This window comes from Catharus ustulatus, chromosome 6, assembly GCF_009819885.2.
Source record: "Catharus ustulatus isolate bCatUst1 chromosome 6, bCatUst1.pri.v2, whole genome shotgun sequence".
Taxonomy (NCBI): domain Eukaryota; kingdom Metazoa; phylum Chordata; class Aves; order Passeriformes; family Turdidae; genus Catharus; species Catharus ustulatus.
Window position 1 is genome coordinate 50,661,071 of NC_046226.1, and position 23,289 is coordinate 50,684,359.

The window sequence follows — 23,289 nt, forward strand, 5'->3', positions numbered from 1 at the left end:
GCCTGGATGGCAGGGGGTTTCCTGCGTCTCTTCAGTCTGTATCAAGGCAGAAGCTGGAGCCCAAGTGACTGGGAGAGGCTGAGCCCCCAGCGTCAACAAGACGTTCTTGCTGCCTTAACCACTGGCTGCCCCTCGCTGAAAGCCCAGGCTCTATTTTAAAATCATTGTGCTTTGCAAAGCTGCCTCCCTGGGGTATGTATTCACTCAGAAGCCAGTAAGAAGCAAATAAGTTACTGCTGCATTTACTGACAGAGCACCAGAGGCACCAGTACTACAGAATGCCATCAGGGGATGAGCACGTTTTTTAAAGCTCTTTCAAAACTGTGGCATCCCTTTGGGGAATAGGCTGACTGTGAGGCATACTCTGAGCTGGCAGTAGGATTCCTTCAAGCTTTCTAGAAATGTATATGGTGTGTGCCTTACAGGAATTAGCTGCAAGTGAATATGTTTCTGGAATTTTATTATACTTCTGATAACCATGGAGCAAGCTGCTTAATTTGGCTACAAATTACCAACATGAAGGATTTTTTCCTGTGATGGTGTTAACATGTTTGGTTGTTTGGGAACTAAGCAGATTAAAGACAAAAATGCCTTTTAAGTTAGGTCTATGCACAAAGGAAAATGATACATACCAGTATTATTATTCTATCCTGACTAATTGCTAGAGAAAAAGAAAATAACTCACCTTTCATCTGAACTAAAAGTTCTAAGAACCAGGCTGGTTTAAATCAGAGCTTCTAGGGGTAAACTAACACACACATGGGTGCTCAAAGGAGGCAGAAAAATTCTCTTAAAGATGCCTGGACTGGAAAGATATCATCACCTGCTTCATTTCTGAGGGTCTTTGATTAGAAGAGCATATGCCCTCCCACTGACCCAGTTCAAAAAAAGAGGGAAATTCATAGAAGATGAGATAAAACTCCTCAAACCAGTGTGTAGATAATGCTATCACCAAGCTGAAGAGGCTTTAAGGATGGTGAAGTAGGAGCGGTATGGCCTTCAGCACCCTGCTTGTCTAAAATACGTTTGGTCTGTGATGTTTTTAGAATCCATATGATTGAGGAACTAGAAAAGTGTCCTGACTAGAAAGTATTGGATTCATCTGTCTATCCCCAAGACTCAGCAGGAAGGCTACATATGGCTGGGGGCACACCAGAAGGTTTGCATGTCAGTCCTGAAAAAGAGACAGGAGGGAGGAGCATCTTCAGGCGTACACGAAGAAAACGCATCGTGCTGAAACTTCAGTATTAAGGAATTATTTGAGACTTAAAAGAATCTTTCACAGAATCTAGTGAAGTGGACATAATAGGACACGTATTCTGGTGTTGGGCATGATTTATAGCAAGGCAAGAAAACAAATGGAAAAGTATTTCAGGTGTAGGAATAGTGAGAGTATGCTGTCAGGTCCACTGGCATTTTTGGAAGTGAAGTGAGAAATCAAAGAGGCAAAGTCCTTTCAATGCAGTTGAATCATTTGTACCATGCTCTAGACAGAACAAGTCACCAGATTTAGCCAGTTTACGGTGTTATTTAATAAGATTTCTGTGAACTGTCCAGGGTAATTCATCCAGTACAGGCCCTCTCTTCTGCTGCTGTCTTCAACACCTAGGGGAGGGTTGTTCAGCCTCATAACCTATTTAACCCAGTCCCAGCACTGCTGCTGAAGTATCATCACACCCACTGCAGTTCAGAAAGCACAGCAATCTTACACCAAATTCACATTTACTAGTGTAAAATGCATCACCTTCCAATGAATTTATAATAGTAAGTTCCCAGTTACCTGGTTTTGAGGTGCAAATGTGATTTTTTTTTCTTAGATGTAATTTTTATAAGACCATTTGAATATGTTTTGCATAATTTTGTGTGCACTTCCTATAAGGAAATTATTTAATTTTCCTTGAAGGTGCATGAAAGTTCAAAATATGTGGTAAAAGATCAGTGTGAGCGATCTGCTAAGCAACCTGTAAAGCACAATTATTTCTAATGCTTTAAAATACCTGTAAGCGGAGCTTGTTTTCTGCTTCACAAAGAAAACATTTCACTGTTTTCTGCATTTAAATATACATTTTAACTATGTTGACTTATCAGGTAACGCAGCAGGCTGAACAGGGACAAACCATTTTTAATGGTATGTTAATTGAATGGGATGCTGGAGATGCACCTGAGTGACTTTTTTTTCCCAGATGTGCCCCAGCTGACTGATAAAGCTTCTCCTGATCAACAGAGCCAGTATATATTTATTATATCCCTGTCTTCTGTCCATTTTCGCTAGTGAGAATTGTAGAATGGCTGCGAGCTACCACATGAACTGTCTCTCTTATGAAAGTAACAACATTGCAGTCTCAAATCCCAAGCAGCACTTTCAAATATTCAGCTCTTAAATGTAGAGTTGCCTCGGCATCTTCTCACAAGATGGGGATTCAGATGTGGGAATTGGGAGAGGCAGTTTGAGTGGGATTCCTCCTTTTTCCTGACGTGCACCCGGTTGTTGCGGCGATGGCGTCTCGTTATTCTGTCGTGGGAGCATGTAGGAATTGAATTGTAGAGCTTTTGCCTCTCAGTGTGCTTAGCAGTGGAGAGTGAGTGTTGAGTTTCCTTGTTCTGTGTCTGTACAGCTCTGCAAAGGAAATGCTACGATAGTCATGTTAGACAATTTCTCCATCTGGATGGTCAGAGAGGGCATGAACCCACCAATCTATACCAGATTTTATGAGATATATCTAGAGAAGGTTTATTGCCTTTTGGTGCTTTTATTCCCATGTCTTGATTTCCTTTTTCTTGCTTATGCTCGGTTTTCCTGTGTGCCACCAGGGTGGCAGACCTAGAATGTGTACACTAGAAGCAGCAATTGCACAAGCATCTCCTACAGGGTTAGGAGAATAATTATGTTTTTAGACCCCTTCAGCTAAGATTGTCTGCATTACTGGCAGTCCTACCAGTGACATGGACATGTGCTCACTAGGAAACTCATTCACCAACTCATTTCACACAGCTCAACAACCAGTTACTCATAATTGCTTGTAATCCTGCTGACATGAGACTGAATGAAACTCCTGACTTTTCTCACAAAGCCCATCTCTGTGTTAACGTTTTTTGAAAGAAATATCAGAAATTCTGAAATGCAAAATTTGATAAGCTTTGATAGCTATCATCCCTTCAGCAAACTTACTGTAATTAATTGCTTTTCATATAATTTTTCTCCCCTTACCATGGGAGTCCTCCTTTTTACTCTAGCTTTAGTGCAGAAGACATTTCTATAGGTAAAGTACATGAAACTATCTGAATTTGTGAGGTAGCTGCTTGTCATATAGACCTCTCACATTTATTGTTAAAAATACTTCATATTAGCAGTAAGGAATAAAGCCCAGATTTTTAAGGAAGAGCTTCTGAAAGAATACCAGAAAACAGTTTAAATTCTTTTTATGAATAGTATGATTTACAGTGTCACCAGAGAAGGTAATGCTAGGATAGCATAAAGTGAATGAAAAAGCCTGTGCTCTGATGCAACCATCTGGTTATATTTTCACATTTTTCTGATAGATCTGGTTATATTTTACTTTAAGTAAGTACTGCTTATTCACTTTCTTTGGATATAGGAGGAGTTTAAAACACCCGAGCTTTTGTTTGCAGGTATGTTTGGAGCTCTGCTGCCTGATCCTTGCTTGCTTTCCTAGGTGAGCTCGTTAGTCTGCTACCTTTAGTGCCATCCTCAATTTTTATAAGGAAGAATTTATGCTGAAAAAATGCCAATAGCAAATTCTAAAAGTTGCAAACATAGAAAAATCACATACAGATTTATCTTTTAACGTTTCACGTCTTTTCTTGAAAAACATAATCTGCTGGAAACTTGAAATTACTTTTTCAAGCAAATGCAGTTGTCCTTTGCTGTGACTGGCATTCTACCAAAGGTATCTAAGCAGGATGTCTCACAGTTATTTCGTAAAATAGTAAAAAATGTTGAAAATTTTTTGCAGATTTTCAGGATGCGTAGTACAATTCATAATCTGGGAGAACAACGCAGACAAGGCAATTGTGTTCTTTCCTTTGCATGGTAAATAACAGGAGAATTGTGATCAAAAAGTAGCATATCAGTCATCTGACAGCATTAAATGAAGGAATGCAAATCTTTGTGCTTTAGAGAAAGGTTTTACTGATGTTTCTTCTATCCTCCTCACAGAGGAAAATGGCTACAGATTTTTTATGGATTATTTTTTTCTTTATATTTACAATGTTTTATTAGAACAGTGGTTTTTTTAATGCCCTGGTTTATCTTTAAAAGGACTAGCTGAGGGTATATTTAGATGTTCCAGTGCTAAGGTATTGCAGCAGCAGTGGATCCATTTCAGGAGGAGCACAGGGGCTTGTTCAGGTGCACAGAAGGTGGGAGTGCTTAAATGGAAAGTCGGAGGGATGATTCCTCCTTCCTGGGTCCAGGACAGCATTCACTGCCTCCCACCCTCTGTGCCCCTGAGGTGAGCTGTGTCCCCAGGCTGGCCAGGGAAAGGGTGAGCTGGGAGGTTCACTGTGAGACTGCAAGACTCCTGGTTTAACAGCCTCTCATTAGGTCCTCCTCTAGAGAAAAAATACAGCAGGGGAAAAAAGAGGCGCTCTCAGTTTGGGCTTTGATCTTGCTTTCATAAACAACTCAAAGAATTTGCATGGGAGCAGGCAACTATTCCATTATTGTCGCTAGCAAAAATACAAGAGAATAGACACATAAAGTGGGAGAGATGAGAACAGTTAGCACTCCTTTATTCCTTGTCAGAACTTAATCTAGATCAACTAAAATGTTTGCTGTTTTTGTCATGCCTCGAGATAAAATGTCAATGTTTACATACTCCTTTCTTTTAGACAAAAGATGCTTATTGTTTTAGAGCCCCAGACTTGCTATCTATAGTCAATTATAAATATGTAGGAGATGCTTAAGTCTGTCTCATTTTTAAGTTGTGTTTTTTGGCTGGTTTTTTTTTTCTTCTTATTTTTTTCATAAAGAGCAGTTGCTATAACCACAACAAGCACTTTGTTTAATGTGCTTCTGTGCTTCTCCTTTGTCTTTTTCTTACACCATAAAGAATTAAAGAATTGAACCAGAGCAAAGTTGGTAAGATGAGAAACTAATGTGTTGTGGGCTGTTGCCCCACTAGGGGGAAAATTGCTAAGCGTGTGCCATGTATAAAGTGGCTTTAAAAATTTTTATTTATTTTTTAATTATCACATTGTCCTTCTTGCTGTAGAGTTTTTTAGGGACACATCCCTTTCACTCCCAGCCTCCCTCACTGCCCTACTCTGCGCGGCCGCCTCCGTCTATCCGGCAGGTTGTCCGCCAGCAGATGAAACAGATGTTTGGGCCATACTGGAGTGGAGCAGCATGCTGCATCAGGACCTGCATATTCCTCTTGACATCTGGATGCTGCTGGGCTGGGAAGCCTTCCTGAGGCCGGGAGGCTGGAGGAGCCTTGTGGCAGTAAGCATAGGGTCCTCGCTGCGCTTGGAGCGATTAGTGCACTGGAGCAGCAATAATGCTGAATTATCGCTTGGTTGCCTTCTTCTAAGGAATCTTGGGACAAAGGGATAGTCAAGGAGGAGTATTTACAGTAAAGTCATGTTCAGAAAGACAAGACTAATTGCCATGTGTTAAAAAACTTGCTTTCAACTGATAGTAAAATTATTATGACTACTTTAGGAAACTTTTTTTTTTACAAAGCAGCAAACAAATGGCTGGCACAAAAGGCTCCCTTTTTAATTTGAAATCACTAAGATGAAAAAACGACAGTTTCAGCTACTTTCCAATTTCATGCTCTAGTCAAATTGTAGGGAACAGACAACAAAATGTGGCTGAATACATGAAATTGTAGGTAAACTAATGTGCATGCCTACTAGAGACAAAAATGTGAACTTCTAATAGCTGCAGGGAAGAATATTAGGTATGGAAGCTGTCTGACTTATGCATCGACTCTTTATAGTTTCACTTTATCAAGTTGAAAATTCTGCTGTATGTGCTGCTGCAGCCTAAATTGTCTGCTGCTGCACTTTCCTTGATGATGTGTGTTATTTAAACACAATAGACATGGTATATTGCATGGAAATAGGTGTTTAATGTTTAGTGGTTACTGACTGTTGGATAATATAGCATTTAGCATGGTTTTCCCCCTCCCTGCTCCCAGTAAATTTTTTATTGTTAAGGCCAATGTGTTTAAACAAGGGTCCTCCCAAACAGAATACTGCTTTTTGGAGAGCATGAATTAATATTTGAAGAAGACCAGTTTGTTGCTCTCATTTAACCTCCATTATTCTGGAGGGGTTATATTTAATTAACACTGGCGAAAGGCCTGACCTAAGAGGCAACCAAAAGTGATTGAACTGCATTTTCAGATCCAGGCTGTAATCTGTTGGGAAAGGAATAATAATAATAATAATAAAAAAAATTAGAAAGCACCATTTACTGAAATTCTTTCTAACTAAGCTGTATTTCAATGGGCCATTTAATGCTCAGATGGACAAAGGTATTACTTCAGTCATTGAATTGTATCAAACCCTTTCTCAGAGGCCCAGTTTAAAAACTCTACAGGAAAAGTGGCTTAGCATCATATTCTCAGAAGACCAACACTCAGTCTGTTTGGAAAGGGGAAAAAAAAAATAAAAAGAGTGAAATGATGTGTGACACGGCCGCCAAGTCAGTGAGGATTTTTGCCTCTCCTTCTAGTCAGTGGCTTAGCAAGGGAATTGTTCTTCAGAAAGTAAGAGCTCCATGTTGACACAGAAGACTTTCAATTGCATATATATGTTTTTAATTTTAAATTTTTTTTGTGGGTTGGTTTTTTTTTTTTTTTTTTTTGTTATTTGTATGCTTTGGTAGCTGTTACTGTGTTCCCCCTCTCAGCTTTTGACCACCCTTTTGCTCTTTTCTGACATGGCAGAAATTTAGTTTTCTCTCTAGGGAACTGAGGATCAGTACCTATGCTTTACAGGGTTAGAGCTTTGATTCAGTGACACTGGAGAAAATTGAAAGTCTGATTTAAATACCGTGCTCTCTGACACTGTGATATGAGTAGTCCCTTTCTTTCAATAGACACAATGTTACATATGTTCTATGGTGATATGAAAATACCTAATGTATTGTCTGAACTTTATTTGTGTAAAAATTTCAGGATATATTTTTTAATTTTTTTTTTTTTTTTAAGAAAGTGAACTTTTCTTTCAGTGTTTCCATGCTGTCTCATGAAAAATTCCCAGCAGCTTCGTAGGTTGATGAGGTGACATTTTATCTTGAAAACTTGTCAAGGTGCTGTAAAACTAATAAACCATCAGCTTTACTTCCTAAGGGGAAACAAACACAATATTAAAGACAACTGCCAGGTGCCAAATTATGTACATTGTCTTAGCCACTTGCAGTGATTGTTAATTTATTTGAGCTCTAAGCATTATTTCTTGGCTTGGTCCACAGCTTTACAGTAAATAGGTTGTGAACAGGCAGTTGCTGAGAGATTGTATTTAATTGTCATAATTCAGTGAAATCAAACACATTTGATTTCTGAGGGGCATGATCTCAGGGATGATGCCTGCATGAGAGATCCTGCACACAGGCAGCAGAGCAGGGAGAGCTGTTTTGATGGCCATTTCTAATTCATTGTGTCAAAGCAAGAGGAGGTCAAAGGAACAAGAAATACAGTTTGCAAACGAAACAGAAGTGATCCTAAGAGCACCTTAATGCACATATGCCTGAAGGCAAGTAAGTTCTTTATTGCACTGGTGCATGTGTTTAAGTCTGTAGCATTTCTCCAAATTTACATGACTGTGACTGAGAGAGACTTTGGGGTTGGATGTCTGTGCTGTCAGGCCATGGCGAGAAAAAGGTGGGGTAGGAAAAAGTGAGTAAGGCTCTAAACATGAATCTTGCTGCAGGTGTCTTCTCATTCCACATTCTTTCCTTGTTTTTTTGGGTGTTTTTTTAATTTTGGTTTGGGTAGGTTGTTTTGGTTTTTTGTTCTTATGAGGATTCTTGTTGTTGTTTTTGGGTTTGTTTTGAGGTTTTGGCTACTTAGTTTGTTTGTTTTTCCCCAGAACATCAGCATGACCCTTGGGGATGAAATGTGTTATCTGTAATCCCTTTATTTTAGAAAAGGCAATGTTAATAAATTTTAACAACAACCTTGTAAAATGTTAATTTAATCTTCCTTTTACACTTCTCCTCACATTATAAATTTAAGTAGATATTTTATAGCTGACAATACCTATTCAGGCTCCCCCCATATTATGATAAATGAACCCAAACTTAAAGTAATAGTGCAGGAGCCACAGCATGCAGGAATAGTCATGGACAAAAAGATCTATCATTTCTTCAGAACACATGCCAATGTGGTTTGTTAGTCCATTCATATTTTGAGCAGGACCTACTGTATGTGCTGCAGGGCTCTTCTGTGAAGTAAGGCAAATTTTCTTCTCCAAAAGATGAAGCAAGAAATGTAAAATTATGAGGGATAGATATGTTTTGGGTAATTATTTTCCTCAGAAGAAGTCTGGGGCTTTGTCACTGACTTATTGTACAGATCCTTTTAACATCTGTCCAGCAGACTGTGGACTTTATTAACAGACAAGAGACTCAGCAGATTTAGAGCCTGCTGGGTGCGTCTTCATCTTCACAGCTGTGGATTAACTCAGACTTTCCAGAAGAGGACAACCATATGGGATAATTGGTGTCATTGGGTAGCTAAAAAAAATATGAAGAAACAAATGTCGTCCAAACACAATCCACTGTTTTTACAGCCACAATTACTAGTCTGTTTAAGAAATAAGAAAGGCAGCATTACACTAAAAAAAGAAAATCTATTCATATCTGTGTGGGAACCTAATCAGGCTCTTGTTTCCAATGACGATGGCTCCACAGTCGCACCAGGTCTGCAACAAGAATGCTCCTTTTGTGTGCCGATAATGTGGAAGCGATAAAATTTCCTATAAGAGACATATGTGTTTACATCATGAGATGTGTTATTTGACAAAACGCTTTGTTCTCTGCATATTTTCCACGCAGAGTTTCATGCTGGGTTGTTTTGCTGGAAAGCTTTGATTAGCTAGAATTAGTTGCTGAAGTAAAATAGACACTTTTGTTTTATGAGTCCTCTTGCTGAGCTGTAAATTATAGTAAAACATATAAGGAGTGACAGAAAGAAGTGCTGATTTGAACCTCTGACCCATGATCGGCATAAAAACATAAGATAACTCTTTCAAAGGACTACTGAGAGCCATAAATATTCCATGGTCCACTTAAAGTTAGGCCCTTTTAACAAAATAAAGCTGTTATTTTGCAGTACTACAACAATACGTGCTGCAGTATCTGAAATGTGGAGAGATTCTTTTATTTTCGGTTTGGGCTTGCCATTAGCCACAGCAGGGCAGCAGAAGAGATGAGAGTGATTTTTTTCTTTTTCTGAACCAGTACAAAGCATCTGTGGTCAGTGAAAGGAGTTGTGACCGGCAGACACTCAGTGGTGAAATTAGGTAACTGTTACTTTGCTGCTTGAGAGTGAGGCAATACAGGCATGTGTCTGTCCTAAGCAGACAGGAACTGAGAGGAATTTAGGGCTACATAAAAATTTCCTTTGACATAATATACAATAACAATTCCTTTGACAGACACTGAAATTACAGCGTTAATAGTTAAAAAAAAAAAAAAAGAACAACAAACAAGCCAAAAGCTCTGAAGTGAATGAATATGAATAACTGGTAAAATAATTATTTAGGTAAGAAAGAATGTTTTTTCAATGCACAGATGAATGTCAAGGGAAAACTGAACACCTCTAGCTGACTACAAAGTGTATTATTTGTATTTTCACAAATACAGTTAGTTTGTTTGCACATATTGGGTTTTAATAAATCGGAGAGCACATTAGTCAGCAAGTGCATAAATAATCACGGCAACAATCTTTGTTATTATGACATTAGTTATGATAATTCATTAGCTGCCTGTTTGTGCTGCACCTCAATGCCTTTTTGCAGAGGTATTTGGTGTATTAGGGGAAGATGTAGAGAATATTCACACTCTAATGCTGAGCAGACTCTGCAGGAGAGTGATTTATGGGTGTTTGAAATCAAAACGTTATGTCCACTATGGACACGTTAGACATGAGAGAACAGGGAAAGAAAAAATGGTGCTGAAGCAGACTGTGCACATATTTATGGCATTTGGATTCTGTAGAGAAACAGAAGTATGCTCAACAATTGTTACTTTTTATTTATCATGCTTCTAAATTAGACACTTTTCCCCTAATTTTTATTCCGATTTCACGTAGCTGTGCTTGATCAACGCCCCTTCAGATATACCCATGTAGGACAAAATAAGTCTCAGTTATTCAGCATAAAATTCTGAGTTAAGGTGATGCATACTTGTCGGTTCTTAAATAATGAGTTATTTATTATCTGTCTGGTGGCACATGTGAAAATTGGAGTCCTAAAAGGTCTGTAAAACTCACCTTATTTTTGCTTTGTTAGCATTTTTCTGAGAAAAGCTGAGGAAATGCTTCCAAGACATCTAAATTTCATCATCATAAATTTATAAAATACACTTTTTTAACAGGTAGCAGGAACAAACGGAAATATACACTTTTGGCATAAAATATTCAGTCTTGAGGGGATCTTGGCTTTTTCAGCAAAAGCTTTGATTTTTCCAAGTTTTAGATTTTTAAATTCCACTAAGTGTTGCTTTCATGTATGTGTACAATTCCTTTACAATGTTCACCTTTCCTTCTCCTCCTCTTCCTCCACCTCCTTTTGTGTGGGTAGCTCTGGCAGGACACAGATGCTGAGCCTTGGAAGGTGTTTTTCTGGTGATGGCATCTGGCTCCTTGGCAGACTCCACAGGCTGTGGCTGCCTTCGAGTTGCCCCTGGGTTTGTCACATGGTTAAGCTGCTGATGGGTTACTTAAGCTGTCTTGTGATTCTGGATGTTGTTTTCTGTTAGGCTACCTTTCATTCTGAGCATCTACATGGGAAGAATGCTAAAAAAAAAAAAAAAAAAAAAGAAAAGAAAACCCTTTTGGGTGGTGGGGATTTTTTCTTTTTTCTTCTTTTATTTTTTTTTTTTTAATATATATACATAAGCCTATAATCCCATTTCTTACGTTGGTGGTGTAGTAAAGCACTTAACTGCAGTGTTAGTCACAATGTATTTGGTGCAAAAGACATGTCAATACAAAAAAAAAAAAGATATTTATGTACGAAAATGGGAAGGAGTGAGTACAATTAACGTTACTTTGGAAGCAGTTCTTGCACTTAGATTAATATGTGTCTGAAATTTTGGAGTAGGATACCCAAACTTCTACACTACTTTCTGAAAGGTTGCCTTTCCTGAAGTGCTGAGGGTTACCCCAGTGCCACTGGACTCAGGTCAGCACTTAAACTTTATTTCCATTGTTATTATCTGTGACACCCACAACATGGGTGTGAACATTAATCTGTTCTTCCTCCAAACAAAAGAAAAACTTTTTCAAACTGAAACTGTCTTTCTTTTAATCTGTTTGACATTAATTTTATTTTTTTTTCAAACAGCACTACACTGATAATTAAAAACAGGCAGTCCTACTGCAGGTGTGATTTTTTTTTTTTTGTTTGTTTGTAGTAGTTTCCTTTCAGAAGTGTCTGCTGGTAAAGATGTTGCTGGTTTTGATGAACTTGTAAAAACCCTTTGTCATCAGATAGTTCTAAGTATTATTATTGCATGTTATGAACTCAGAAGGAAAATGCTGGTATTATAGCTTTGCAACACTACTTACTAAATATACTAGGGAAAAAATAACTGCATTACCTCTTGTAGTGCAGGATTTCAACAGCACTTGCAGTCACTCCTTAGAGTTTTTCATCTTTAGAAACCAAATTACTCATTGTCTAAATAGCTGAACTTTCATCTCTATAAATAAGATATTTCAGCTTTGCACAATTCATTTAAAATGCTGACAAATAAGGATTCTCACTTGATTCTCAGTGGCTTTATTGTTCAGTTTCATTTACTGTAGCAAATGTATTTGTTGAAGATGTAACATAGGGCTTCCATTTTTAGTAATGAGAGACTTCAGAATTAATCAGGGTTCATAAAATTTAGCATTTTTCCCGAGAAAAGAGAATAAAAGGGTGAAAGTTTCTGGAACAAATTTCTTTTTTCTGCTTCAAGCAAGCCACCTTTTACTGAAAATCTTTGCGATGCATCTTCCAAGTACACCCATTGCAATTTATTGTGCTAGGCCAGCCCTCATCACCCACACTTTGATTATCTGCTCCACTGAGTATTGCAGCCACTCTTTTTTGTTATCTCCATATTTCCCACATGGCTTTCCTATGGTTTCTTCAGAATTCTGCTGCAAAAATAACATCTGAATTCTGTCCCCACAGCGGTGACCAAATGCTGCCTCACCACAGAGTCAGCTGAAATGTCTCCAGCCCTTTCCCTTCTGTTCCTGTGTATATGAGTGCAACTGGTCTCTGCATTTCCTCCCTGAGATTGTACATCTAAAGAAGCTCCCTCTCACTTGCTCTTTATTGAAGTATCTTCTCAAAACCATTTTTTCCCTAGAGTCTGTCCTTGGCAAGCCCCTGGTGAAAGGGTTATGATGTGGATGTGGCATTCTGGGGACATGGTTTAGTGGGTGAACATGGCAGAGCAAGGCTCATGGTTGGACTTGATGATCTCAGAAGTTGTTTCAGCTTTACTGATTCTATGATTCTGTAGCCCATTCTATTTTCCTCACCAGGTACCTCTTCTGTAACATTTAATTCTCAAAATCCTACACTGTTATTTATTCTTTTAGACACAGATGATGCAGCCTAAGATATATGTATGAATATTCCTGCTGCAAAAAAAGGGAAAACATCTGGTGCATAAAAAACTTTGCTCTGTCCTTGTCTGCCATGCTGAGTGTCGTTCAGCAGAGAATGTGTCCAGGAATGTCACAGACCTATGTGCAAGAGAAAAGTCATAGGGAAAGGGACTTGGCCAATGAAAGAGTTATTATTGAAAGCTATCTGAAAAAACTGGATGAAAAAATGTTGAAACTTTTGAGAGCAATGTGTGAGCCTAAGGCATGAATGAATACTGGCAGTGAAGGCAATTATGCTTCTGTGTTTTGAAATCATCTCACAAAGACATTTTGAAACTTAGATGGCATTAGAAAAGGTTTTGCCATTTGGATCAGTCAAGATGGTCTAATATTATTAGTTCATAGCTCTTTAGATAAATTCTAGGTTGTGGATGATATTTTGTATAAGAAAAGTGAAATTTAAGTAATTAATCATATTCTGTAGGTGATTTCTGTAGCAGAAAACACCATCACCATCACAACAGGATATTTTTTTTGTTTGTTATTCAAGTCTTCTTGACTGGCTATATAGCTCTGAGCTCTAACAAAGGCTTAGTGTGAACTCTGCCATTCCCAGGTAAAAAAAATCAGTGCGTGCTTGTGCTGTTCTGTATACATGCTGAGTACAGCACTCTCCTACTTGCTGGAATTTTTTAAAATAAAGATGAAGATCATTCAGACTCATAGTGACCTCCAACTTTCATAAATTCCCCTCGGATATTTAGTTGATTATGGCTGGAATAGAGTTTTAGTAACAAGTGCTGAAGTCCTTGAGCCTGTAAGGTCACAGGTGCTTAAATGTGAGACTTGACTTGCCATTGCCCTGAGCCCTGGACTTGTGGCATTTCAAAATCCCACCCTTGGGTGTCAAATCTGGCATTAGAAGAAGCCTGGTTCTGAAAACTGCAAAGCTGCATCCTTGTTCATACCTTAAGTAAGCTGGGCTTGAAAATTGTTAACTATTTCAGGAGCACTGAGGAACTCAAAATCAGCATCACTTTTATTTAGGTGCTGGGAACTGGATTGTAAGAATCTAACTTTGTGACCTCTGAGAAAAAAATAAAAACCAGGCTACAACCCATTTTTAAGGCTTCTTAAAACAATCATGAATACTTGATGTTTTTTAATATCTACTTTGTAATCAAGAGCCTCCTGAGTCAGTGGTTAGTATTTTAAAATGCTCTTCTCTTTATGCGATAAGCATAGATCAAAAATAAGATATGTATCACTGTTTAAGGTGTTTTAATTTTTTTACTTGTGAAATAACTTGTAGGTAAGAATTTCAGTTGAAAAAATTCCATTGAAACTTTTGCTTTTGAGCTTTAAAAGCCAACCATCAACATTCATTCAATGTTTGGGTTTTAGTCATCTCCTCAGTCTTGCAAATAAATGCTTCACAATCTGACCATCTCAATGTGAGGTCCTAAATTGCCATTTTAAACCACAGCAGTGGTATTTGCAAAAATGTCCGTTTTTTTCATTGCAATGGTGGCAAGCACATATTTTTCCACACTGGCTAGCTCCCCATGCAAACTGGTATTTAAAACTTATACAGCTTTCCAGTCCACACAGCAATGTTGCTAGTGCTGGTGTGAATTCTTGCAGTATTTCTACTTGCTTGTAGAACAGCTTTGTTTTAAGCAAAGCAGAAAGCCAATTACTTTTACTTATTTATACATTTTCTCTTATGTTTTAAAATAAATTTATAGAAATGCCAGGCAAAAGCTAGTATTAAGACCTTGGAATAACCCAGGCATGATTTATATACACATATTGATATATAAATGACAAAATTTCTTTTATTCTCTCTTCCCTTAGAAACATTTCTCCCTGACAGGACTTGCAGTGCAGCCAATACAGCCCTCAACACCCTGGGAGGGGAGTGGTGAAAAATTCTAATTTTATTCTAGTTTTCCTGTTTGCACTTCCAAAATCAAGCAGTTTCCTAGATAGTGACTAGAACAGCCCACTTTTCTCAATGTTAATCCTCAGCATGCTGTGGGTGTGTGTGTTGCTGGTCCTGTTGGCACTCAGGTGACCAGCAAGTCCTGCTCTCACTGGTGTCACCTGCCTCTATTTTAGCATTGATATTGAAATATCTCTTCAAGGGGAAGTGGTATCTCTGTTTCTTGCCAGGAATCTCTATTGCAAATTAGAATAAATAAATTCTTCTGCCAAGTTAGATGGGGTTTTGTTGTTTTTTGTTTTTGTTTGGTTTTTTGTTTGTTTTTGGCCTGTGATAGTAACAGGTAAGACATCTCCCTGTCTTTATCTTCACCCATGAGTTTTTCCATCTTATTTTCTCCCCCATCCTGCTGAAGTGGGGGAGGAAGAGAATGCTGGCTACCAGCCTGGGTCAAACCATCGCTCTATTTTAGTTGCCACAATTGAAAATCTAGTTTTATCTTCTGTGAAAAAATGGAATACTGTAGAAAGAATAACTAATACCCCACCTTCTTGTGCCCTGATGGCTTACCTGAGAAGGAAATTATATTGAACTTTAATTGCTAAATCCGAATTCATTTTTGCACAGAATTCCTTTCATGGACTTGAAAGTGCAACACACAGTACTGTACAAAAGTTTTAGTCTTCTTTTAAGAAGGTATAAATAGTCTTCTTCAGATAGCTGAAGAGGAAGTTAAATTGTTTAAAAAAAAGGAAAAGTATTTATAGACAAACCACAGAATGCTGAGAAAGCTTTTATAATTGTTGGATTTTGTCTTAAATTGCATTCAAGTTTATTGTGCTATTGCTTTCATAGTGCAGTGCCCGATTATTCCTGAGCTGAGAATGTGCAGGATTTCAAAAGTTTGTGAAATGTGCTTTTGACTCTCATTTAAGCAGATCATCCTATTAAGCAAGCAAAGGTTGACCTCAAGAATATTCTAAAAGGGATAATATCGCATTAGTAGGGGGAAAAAACCACCTACTGTTGTATGAAAAGCTTCATTTTCATTCTCCAGAACATCACAAATAGCTGGGAATTTTTTTCTATTTTCAATCTTTTACTGTCTAAAAAAAAACCTGGTACCTTAGCCAAAATATTTAAACACCGCTAATTTCAAAACACCAGTCTGTGATCCTTTTGTAGTTCCTGTGTGGTACTGAAAAGGGGTGGACACAAAGAAATAAACAATAGTTTTCATTTGTCACCCTGAGCTGTGACTCTACCCCTCCCTCCCGTGTTTATCTCGCCACTGAGTCACTGAACTTACAGTATTGTGAAACTTTCATTTCTGTGGAGGCTTGTTATATTAGAAAAATTGTTCCAAAGAAAGCAACAATTATGACATAAGCACATCTGGCTCTAGCAAATTATTCTTTATTAAGCTTTCATTTAATTACATGTGCTGAAAGGTCTGCTTTTGATTACTGTAATTTTTTTTATTTGTCCATCTGAATGATAGTAATGCTGGAAATTACATACAAACCACCTGGCTTTTTTTCTCACTAATAAGGCAAAGTTTATGTAGATCTATGTGTAGAAGAGGGATTAAGATCTTCCCTGTTCATGGCAGAAGAATTATTCATGATTCTAATTCAAGGTGAGGCTTTAAATTTGGTCACTGGAAAGAAATTGGACCAAATTGGGTTTGCTCAGTAAACATTTTTTATTGGTTGGGATTGTTTATTTTAATATAAAAGTCTATGTTTCACTTAAACTTTTTGAAAAGTTCCACTAGAGTTGTTTTCTTTTTGTTTTTTTGGTACTTTCATCACTATTTACAGGAGCTTTTAAGGCCTAGATTCATTATTAGCATTTGTAGGAGATTATTACTGTACAGAGAGATGGTGACATACCTTTTTGACTATTTTAACTTTGCCATTTGGTAGGAAACCATTCTTATGGCAGCTCCCAGTAAAGCTTCTGGAGTTAGTGGTTAATTTCTTGCTGAGAAGAGAAAGACATAGATTATTATTGTATCTATCAGGGGCTTATACCTCCTTTTCATAAATACCCTTATAATTTTGCCAATTTTGTTTTTAAAATTCAGGCACAGTGTAATTTTTTTGCTCAACACTATGACCATCCTTATCAAGAAGGAAAAAAAAAATCAAGAAAAATCAGCAAAAGTCAAATGAAGAAAAAAGATATTTGTGTTTCCAAACTTTGTTTTTTCTCTTTTTGCAAATAGCAGAAAGGAAAGCCACAAACAAGAGCTGAAAAAGAACCTTTAAGAGAAGAAACACCAGTGGGAAAAAAAAAAGTATATTTACAACTTCTTTCTTTAGGAATATTGCAGGAATATATGTATATCTTCTTGTCTTCCAGCAACTGTATGCAGCTCAGCTGGCAAGCATGCAAGTTTCTCCTGGAGCCAAAATGCCATCTACTCCACAGCCACCAAATACGACAGGGGCACTTTCACCCACTGGGATGAAAAATGAGAAGAGAGGGACCAGCCCGGTAACTCAAGTTAAGGTATTTTTCAGTAAAGAAAAAAGCTGGTGTTTGAGAAGGACAGAAAAAGCAAATGATCTCTGTAATTGTTTTACAGTTGGAAGTTGAACCACGGTACAGTTCTTTAATAGTCAAATAAAAGGTTCCATTTTAGTGCTGTGTTATCAGTATAGAGAAGGGAAGAGAAAGCATTCACTTGTTTCCAAAAATACCAGGCGTCCCTCTTCTACCAGAGGCAGCACAACAGATTCATCAGTAAAATGTGATATTTTCAAGATTTCAGTTTGTAGTCTGTTAACACGCATAAATGGCATCCATTTCATGAATTGTTTCACATCGAACTCTTGAATATCTTAAAATGTGGTGCTGGCTTATATTGTTAGGGTGAGAGAGAGAGAGACTGTAGGGCTTCTAATTATTTTAGAAATCTCTTAGCTGTACTTAATTCTACAATTTTGGAAAAGCCTCCTGTAAAAATAATATGTAAGTCAGGGCTCCGGGGAAAACATTGTGTGGCTGCAGATTGATTTGACTTTTGCTGATTTCACACAGCTGCTGACAGGCGCGCTGCTCCTCGCTGGTTCTGCGCCATCGCCGGGAGCTCGTGCCTGCTTATTGTCACCAGCTTGGAACCAGGCAGCTCCAACATGGCATTTGCCAGGAGCCTGGAATGGGCACCGTGCTCCCCGTGAAACCCACGGAGCAGCCTTTGGGTGGGACTGCCTGGTGCTCTCCCGGGGTGGTCGGGGGTTTCATGACAATCAAAACCATGCTCGGGAGCAATTTACTCCAAACTGTTAGAAAAACCAAAAATCAACATTCAGATGTTTTACCCATTTGAATGATAGAGCTATAAATGCTGAACAGTTAAAATAAATTTAAAGGTGGCATGTAGTGACTTTGTGGGGGGAGAGGGAGAGAGGATGTGTTGGGGTTTTTTTTGCTGGCTGCTAACATCTTACAGGCAAACACTCCTTAGCTTATAAGCAGCCTGAGAAGATTTTACTTACTTGAGGTAGTGGTTTCTCTTTTTTTTTTTTTTTTTTTCCCTCCCATATTTTTGACGTGAGAGTAAAATATCATTTGTTTTTTCATTATCATCAATCATCGTGGTAAAGTGTGGGGGAGTAGATATTTCTGCCTGGGCTGATAAATTTCCATGACACTTTTTTGCTGGGCTGAGAGTACTAATAAATAAAAACTATTCCATTATGGCCAGATCTAACATTTATTTAGCAGAGCGTTCACTTTACTTAGCTGTAGATGTGTATTAGTCTAATATTTTACCTCTTGTAATCCAAGGCCAGGTTTGAGAGCAGTCAGGGAAATTTACCGCATACGCAGAGTTTGCTACGGTCAATACAGAAGCCACCAAAAGCAAAGAACAACTGTTCCAGAAAAGTTGCCATAGTGTAGTGATACCTAACACCAGTGATTTATGACACTGAGAATATACTACTGACTGCTTTAATGTGAAAAAGTAATTCTGGGAGTGAGCGAGCCAAATGGACCTACCCCAAACCAAACCTTTAGTGTATGAATCAAATTTTCCCTGGTTAAATTCAAGCACATATCTTCTTGAACCAGGGCCAATACTGTTCCAGGTTTGTGGCCAGCTGAGTCCTATTACAAAATTGACCACATGCAAATTCTTGGGGGTTTCCCTATATAATGTAACTTGAATGGACTAAAGTATATGTTAATAAAATGGAAGTCTTTTTATGATTATTTTTATTAAGCACACTACTGCATTCAGAATGTTAAAGACGAGCTACAAGTGCTTTGTGTGGACAAATACCAATAGCTAATGAAGAAATTATTAGTGTGAAAGCAGTACCTATATTCAGCCTCTGCAGATTGTTATCTTTGTTAGCTGTGACAGTTTTGATGGTCATGCATTGCTTAACAAATCCTCTGTATTTTCTCTGTTTTTAAGCAGTTTATGTAAACTACATGCATTATTTATAGAACTAATGCAATTCTTTTATGGAAGTCAGATCTTTCAAGAAGTAATGATAGGTTTTCCTTAAGTCAGTGACCAGAATGTTTTCCAGTTTTTTGGTTACCTTGCAGAAATTGCAATGCTGTCCATGTAAGACAAACAAGTTCTGGCTGTGTTTAGAGTATTTAAAAATTGAACACTGTAGCATAGATTCATGCGTGCACGTGTTCACAGTACCTAGCCTGGCAAACTTCATAGTCTGAATGGGGCTCTGAACTCTTGGAAAAGTTTGTGGAAGCCACTTTGTACCTGTGCAAGGAAAGAGGTCACATCTGAGTGTGGCCACAAAGCACCAAAATGGACTCAGTCCCTTGCACCTTTGAGCTTCTGCTCTCACCTGGACCCCGAAAGGGTTTGGAGGTTTGTGCACACTCCAAGGGCAGGAAGAATGGAAATGTCATGCAGTTTCATGGGAGAAGTTAAAGCTGATGATATGATGGCATTCTAAATACCTGTTTGTTACATTTTCCTGTTTAATGCATTCTGTGTGACCGGATGTATTCTGCTAAATCACTGCTTGACAGTAAGGAGAATGGAAAAGATGAGATAATGTGATGTATTATTGTATTTTGACATAATTCTAAGCTTCGAAGTGATCAGTGCAGTGTTTTAAAATATGAACAATCTCTTACATCCAGCATAATTCTGCTCTGGACGTATTTTAAATGAGAGATCTGTCTTACTAGGCTCTTTAATGTCAGAAAATCACTGTTTCACAGTTTTCCAAGTGCTCTATCTTGCTTAATGTATTAAGTAGAAGGAACAAGCTCAAAGAATGGGAGGAAGGTCGCACTGCAAATGTTTATACTTATCAAAAAAATTAATTGCTTGAATAAGTCTTCTTCAAAAAGTTGAGATATTTTTAGCTGGACCTATTCTACAGCACAGAAGCAAGACATATGTCAGGGAGAGTTTCTTCCACTGTTGCAAATGAAAAGTATCAAATCATGTAAAGGTGCTGATACTGGATTTACAAACCCTTAAAAACATTCTTTGTCTTAATGCAAAAAAGGAATACTAAGATATACTAAAGGTTAAATGCAGCAGAAATAAGTACAGAATATAGGAATAATACAGAAGCATCAAACAAGGAGCAGAATAGCAGTTATATGGAAATGGTTTTGATTTTTGCATAAATCTGTCAAAAACTTGACATTTTGATAATAAAATACCATAAAGTTAACAAAATTAAATAGTAGAAAATTAAAAAAAAACATTTAAAATTGCATATGGTATATACTCACTACCCTAATACTTAGAGGAACTTGAATTCAGTGAAATCCTTTTCTCCTGTTAGAGGAACCAGCATAGAATATTTTTCTAAACAAAACATGCACTCTGAATTAGATGCATGGAATGTATAAGCTAGCAGCAGCTCTAAATGTGGGCCAAAGACCTGTCAGGGTTTCCAAATGATTTTTTCATAGTAGTACTTCTGATTCCTTAATTTCTAATACATTTAAAAATAAGCTACATAACTTATTTTTATAGTGCCAGGAACTTTTCAAATAGAACCAGTGCAAAAGCATTACCGAGCTGCTGGAAATTTTAAATAATTCTTTGTAAATGCCCTAGGTTAATTTAGATCTCTGAAAACACATTAGGAAATTAAGCTGTAATGTGAGCTAATTCAAATTTTAATTTGGCAAAAAGAATGATCCAGTCACATAGTTAATGTAAATAAGGAGCATAACACAGAGAAATTAATGAGGTTTCCTTTCGTTGAATCTTAAAGGAGGCAGATAATTAGCTTCTTTTGTTATTATTGCTGCAGAATGTGGTATTGTCTTCGAGGTGTAAAGCAACTGCTGCTTGCAAAATGATGCGTTCATTTGTCTTTTCCTAATAGTTATTTACATTAACTCTTGCAGGATGAAGCAGCTCAGCCACTGAATCTGTCAGCCCGACCCAAAACAGCTGAACCTGTCAAATCCCCAACATCACCAACACAGAATCTCTTCCCAGCCAGCAAAAGCAGCCCAGTGACAGTGACGAACAAGAGTGGCATCCCCAGCCCGCTCAGTGGATCCCTGGGAAGAGGATCCTCTTTAGGTAACTACTCTGTCCCGGAGAAAGGGGAAAATAGGCACGATTTCTGCATCAAGGTCCAGCCTGAGCTCACTTAGTTCTGGATTAAGTAGGTGCTTGGGAGTACATTTCTGTTTAAAATGGGAAAAAAAAAAATTATAGTGAAGCTTTTCAAAGAATGCTTGATTACCTAAGCTTTACAAGAGTATCCAAAGAGATGTAGCAGTGTGTGACAAACACAGGAAAGAAATACTTAGTGTAGGGAATACATACAAAATACACACAGAAGTAAATGAAGATAGATACATAAAACTTGTAAAACAGGTTTGTGTGAATATCTCTCCTAAAGGCATCTGCTGGGTGTATACACACAAAGTTAACTTTAAAATTTTGACTTCTTGTTCAAAAGAAAAAAATTATCTTTGCATGTTCTTAGAGCCTCACCAGATACTAAATAAATTTAAAAAAAATAAAGATGGAAAGGCATTAGTCCAGCCAATTTATGTTATAATTTGATCATGCTTTTATTATTTAATCATATTTCTGTTACTTTTTTCACCTGTCTGTCAAGATTTTGTTGATTCATATGGCTTCAAGTAGGGAATTTTTGACCTGTGTTCAAGATTCTTTAAGCTTATTAAGTGATGAAACAAAATTGGTCTGAAAACTATGTATGAAGACTACTTTAACCAGTCAAGAAACAGAATCAAGAGCTGCAAAATGTAGATGATCAGCCCTAAAGTTCAAATAGTAAATTTTAACAGTGACTAAATACTTACTACAGACCACTTATTCACAATCTGTAGCTCAAGTGTACTTGTAAAATATATAGAAACACTTGTGAATAATGAATAGATATGTTAAATACATATATTAAATATATAAAAATTATGGGTTTTTTCCATTCCCAAGCACTTGGGAACATCATGATCTCTGAAAGATATTTTCTGCAACTATCTAGATACTCTACCTGTCAATTTATTTGCAACTATCATTGCACTGTCTTACATTAGAAAGTAAAATATCAATCTGAAGTCATAGACCATTCAAGAGAAAGGAATACAGAAGACAAATAGTGCCTAAGGTATAAATATTTTTCATGTAAAGACATAAAAAATTTTGTCTCAATCCTTAAGTATAAAAAAGACAGGAAGACATTACCAAAGAATCAGCAAGCCATGTAGGAGCTTTTGCTACATTTCAAAATAAATGTAGAGATGATTACAAATCAATCTCTTTTAAAAATCATGCAGATATGGTTCTCAGCTTCTTTAGGGTCCAGAATGGAAATTAGTGGCTTAAATGGTTCAGAACATTGCAAACTTTCCTCAGCAAGAACAAAAGTTCATTATTTTTATACAATGCATTAAATAATACGTACATTTTATACGCTACAATAATACATTTTATACAATACATTATTTTTATTTTGGAGAGGGGTGTTTTATTGAGATGGAAAACATCACCAGTCCCATCCCTTGATGGGATAGGATGTAAACATCACGGTCTGAATCCCTTCTTACTTAGGCCATAGTGTTAAATTAAGCACTTGGTTCTGAGGATAAAGTGTGAGAAATCCTTAATCATTTTTATTTTAAAATAATTCAGGGTCCTTCGAGGTTGAAGTTGCTGTATTGCACTCAGCTGAAATTCAGTTAAATGAAAATAATACAAACATTTTCTTTGAAGTTTAATTCCAAATCTTAGCCTGTTAGGGGTTTTTTTGGTTATTGTTTTGGAATTTGGTGGTATTCAAAAACTTTTTTTTTTCTTTTTTTTTTTTTTTAGCAGTAGACTCAGTAAGTACAGAAATCTACCAAATTCAAAACTTTCATAAAAGACATTTGCTGGTCAGGCAGGTGCACAGGTCACACACAAACTGTGGTTGCCCAAAATTCCCAATATATATGCACCAATCTATCCATGTGCAGTATAGAGAATATTTCCATGTAGGACCAGGTGGATAAAAGTTTTATCACAGCAACAAAAAAAGGAAACAGTCACAAAATAATTGC

General features: G+C 37.3%; 1 protein-coding gene across 8 annotated transcripts in view; it reads left to right on the forward strand.

Moving 5' to 3' along the window:
- SOX6 (SRY-box transcription factor 6) overlaps positions 1-23,289 on the forward strand; it is a 370,558-nt gene that overhangs the window by 286,758 nt on the left and 60,511 nt on the right. For all 8 annotated transcript variants that reach the window (XM_033062597.1, XM_033062598.1, XM_033062599.1 and 5 more), the window contains 2 exons: positions 17,116-17,265; positions 21,118-21,298. In XM_033062597.1, the coding sequence (XP_032918488.1) occupies positions 17,116-17,265; positions 21,118-21,298 (331 nt within the window). The remainder of the gene's footprint in view (positions 1-17,115; positions 17,266-21,117; positions 21,299-23,289) is intronic.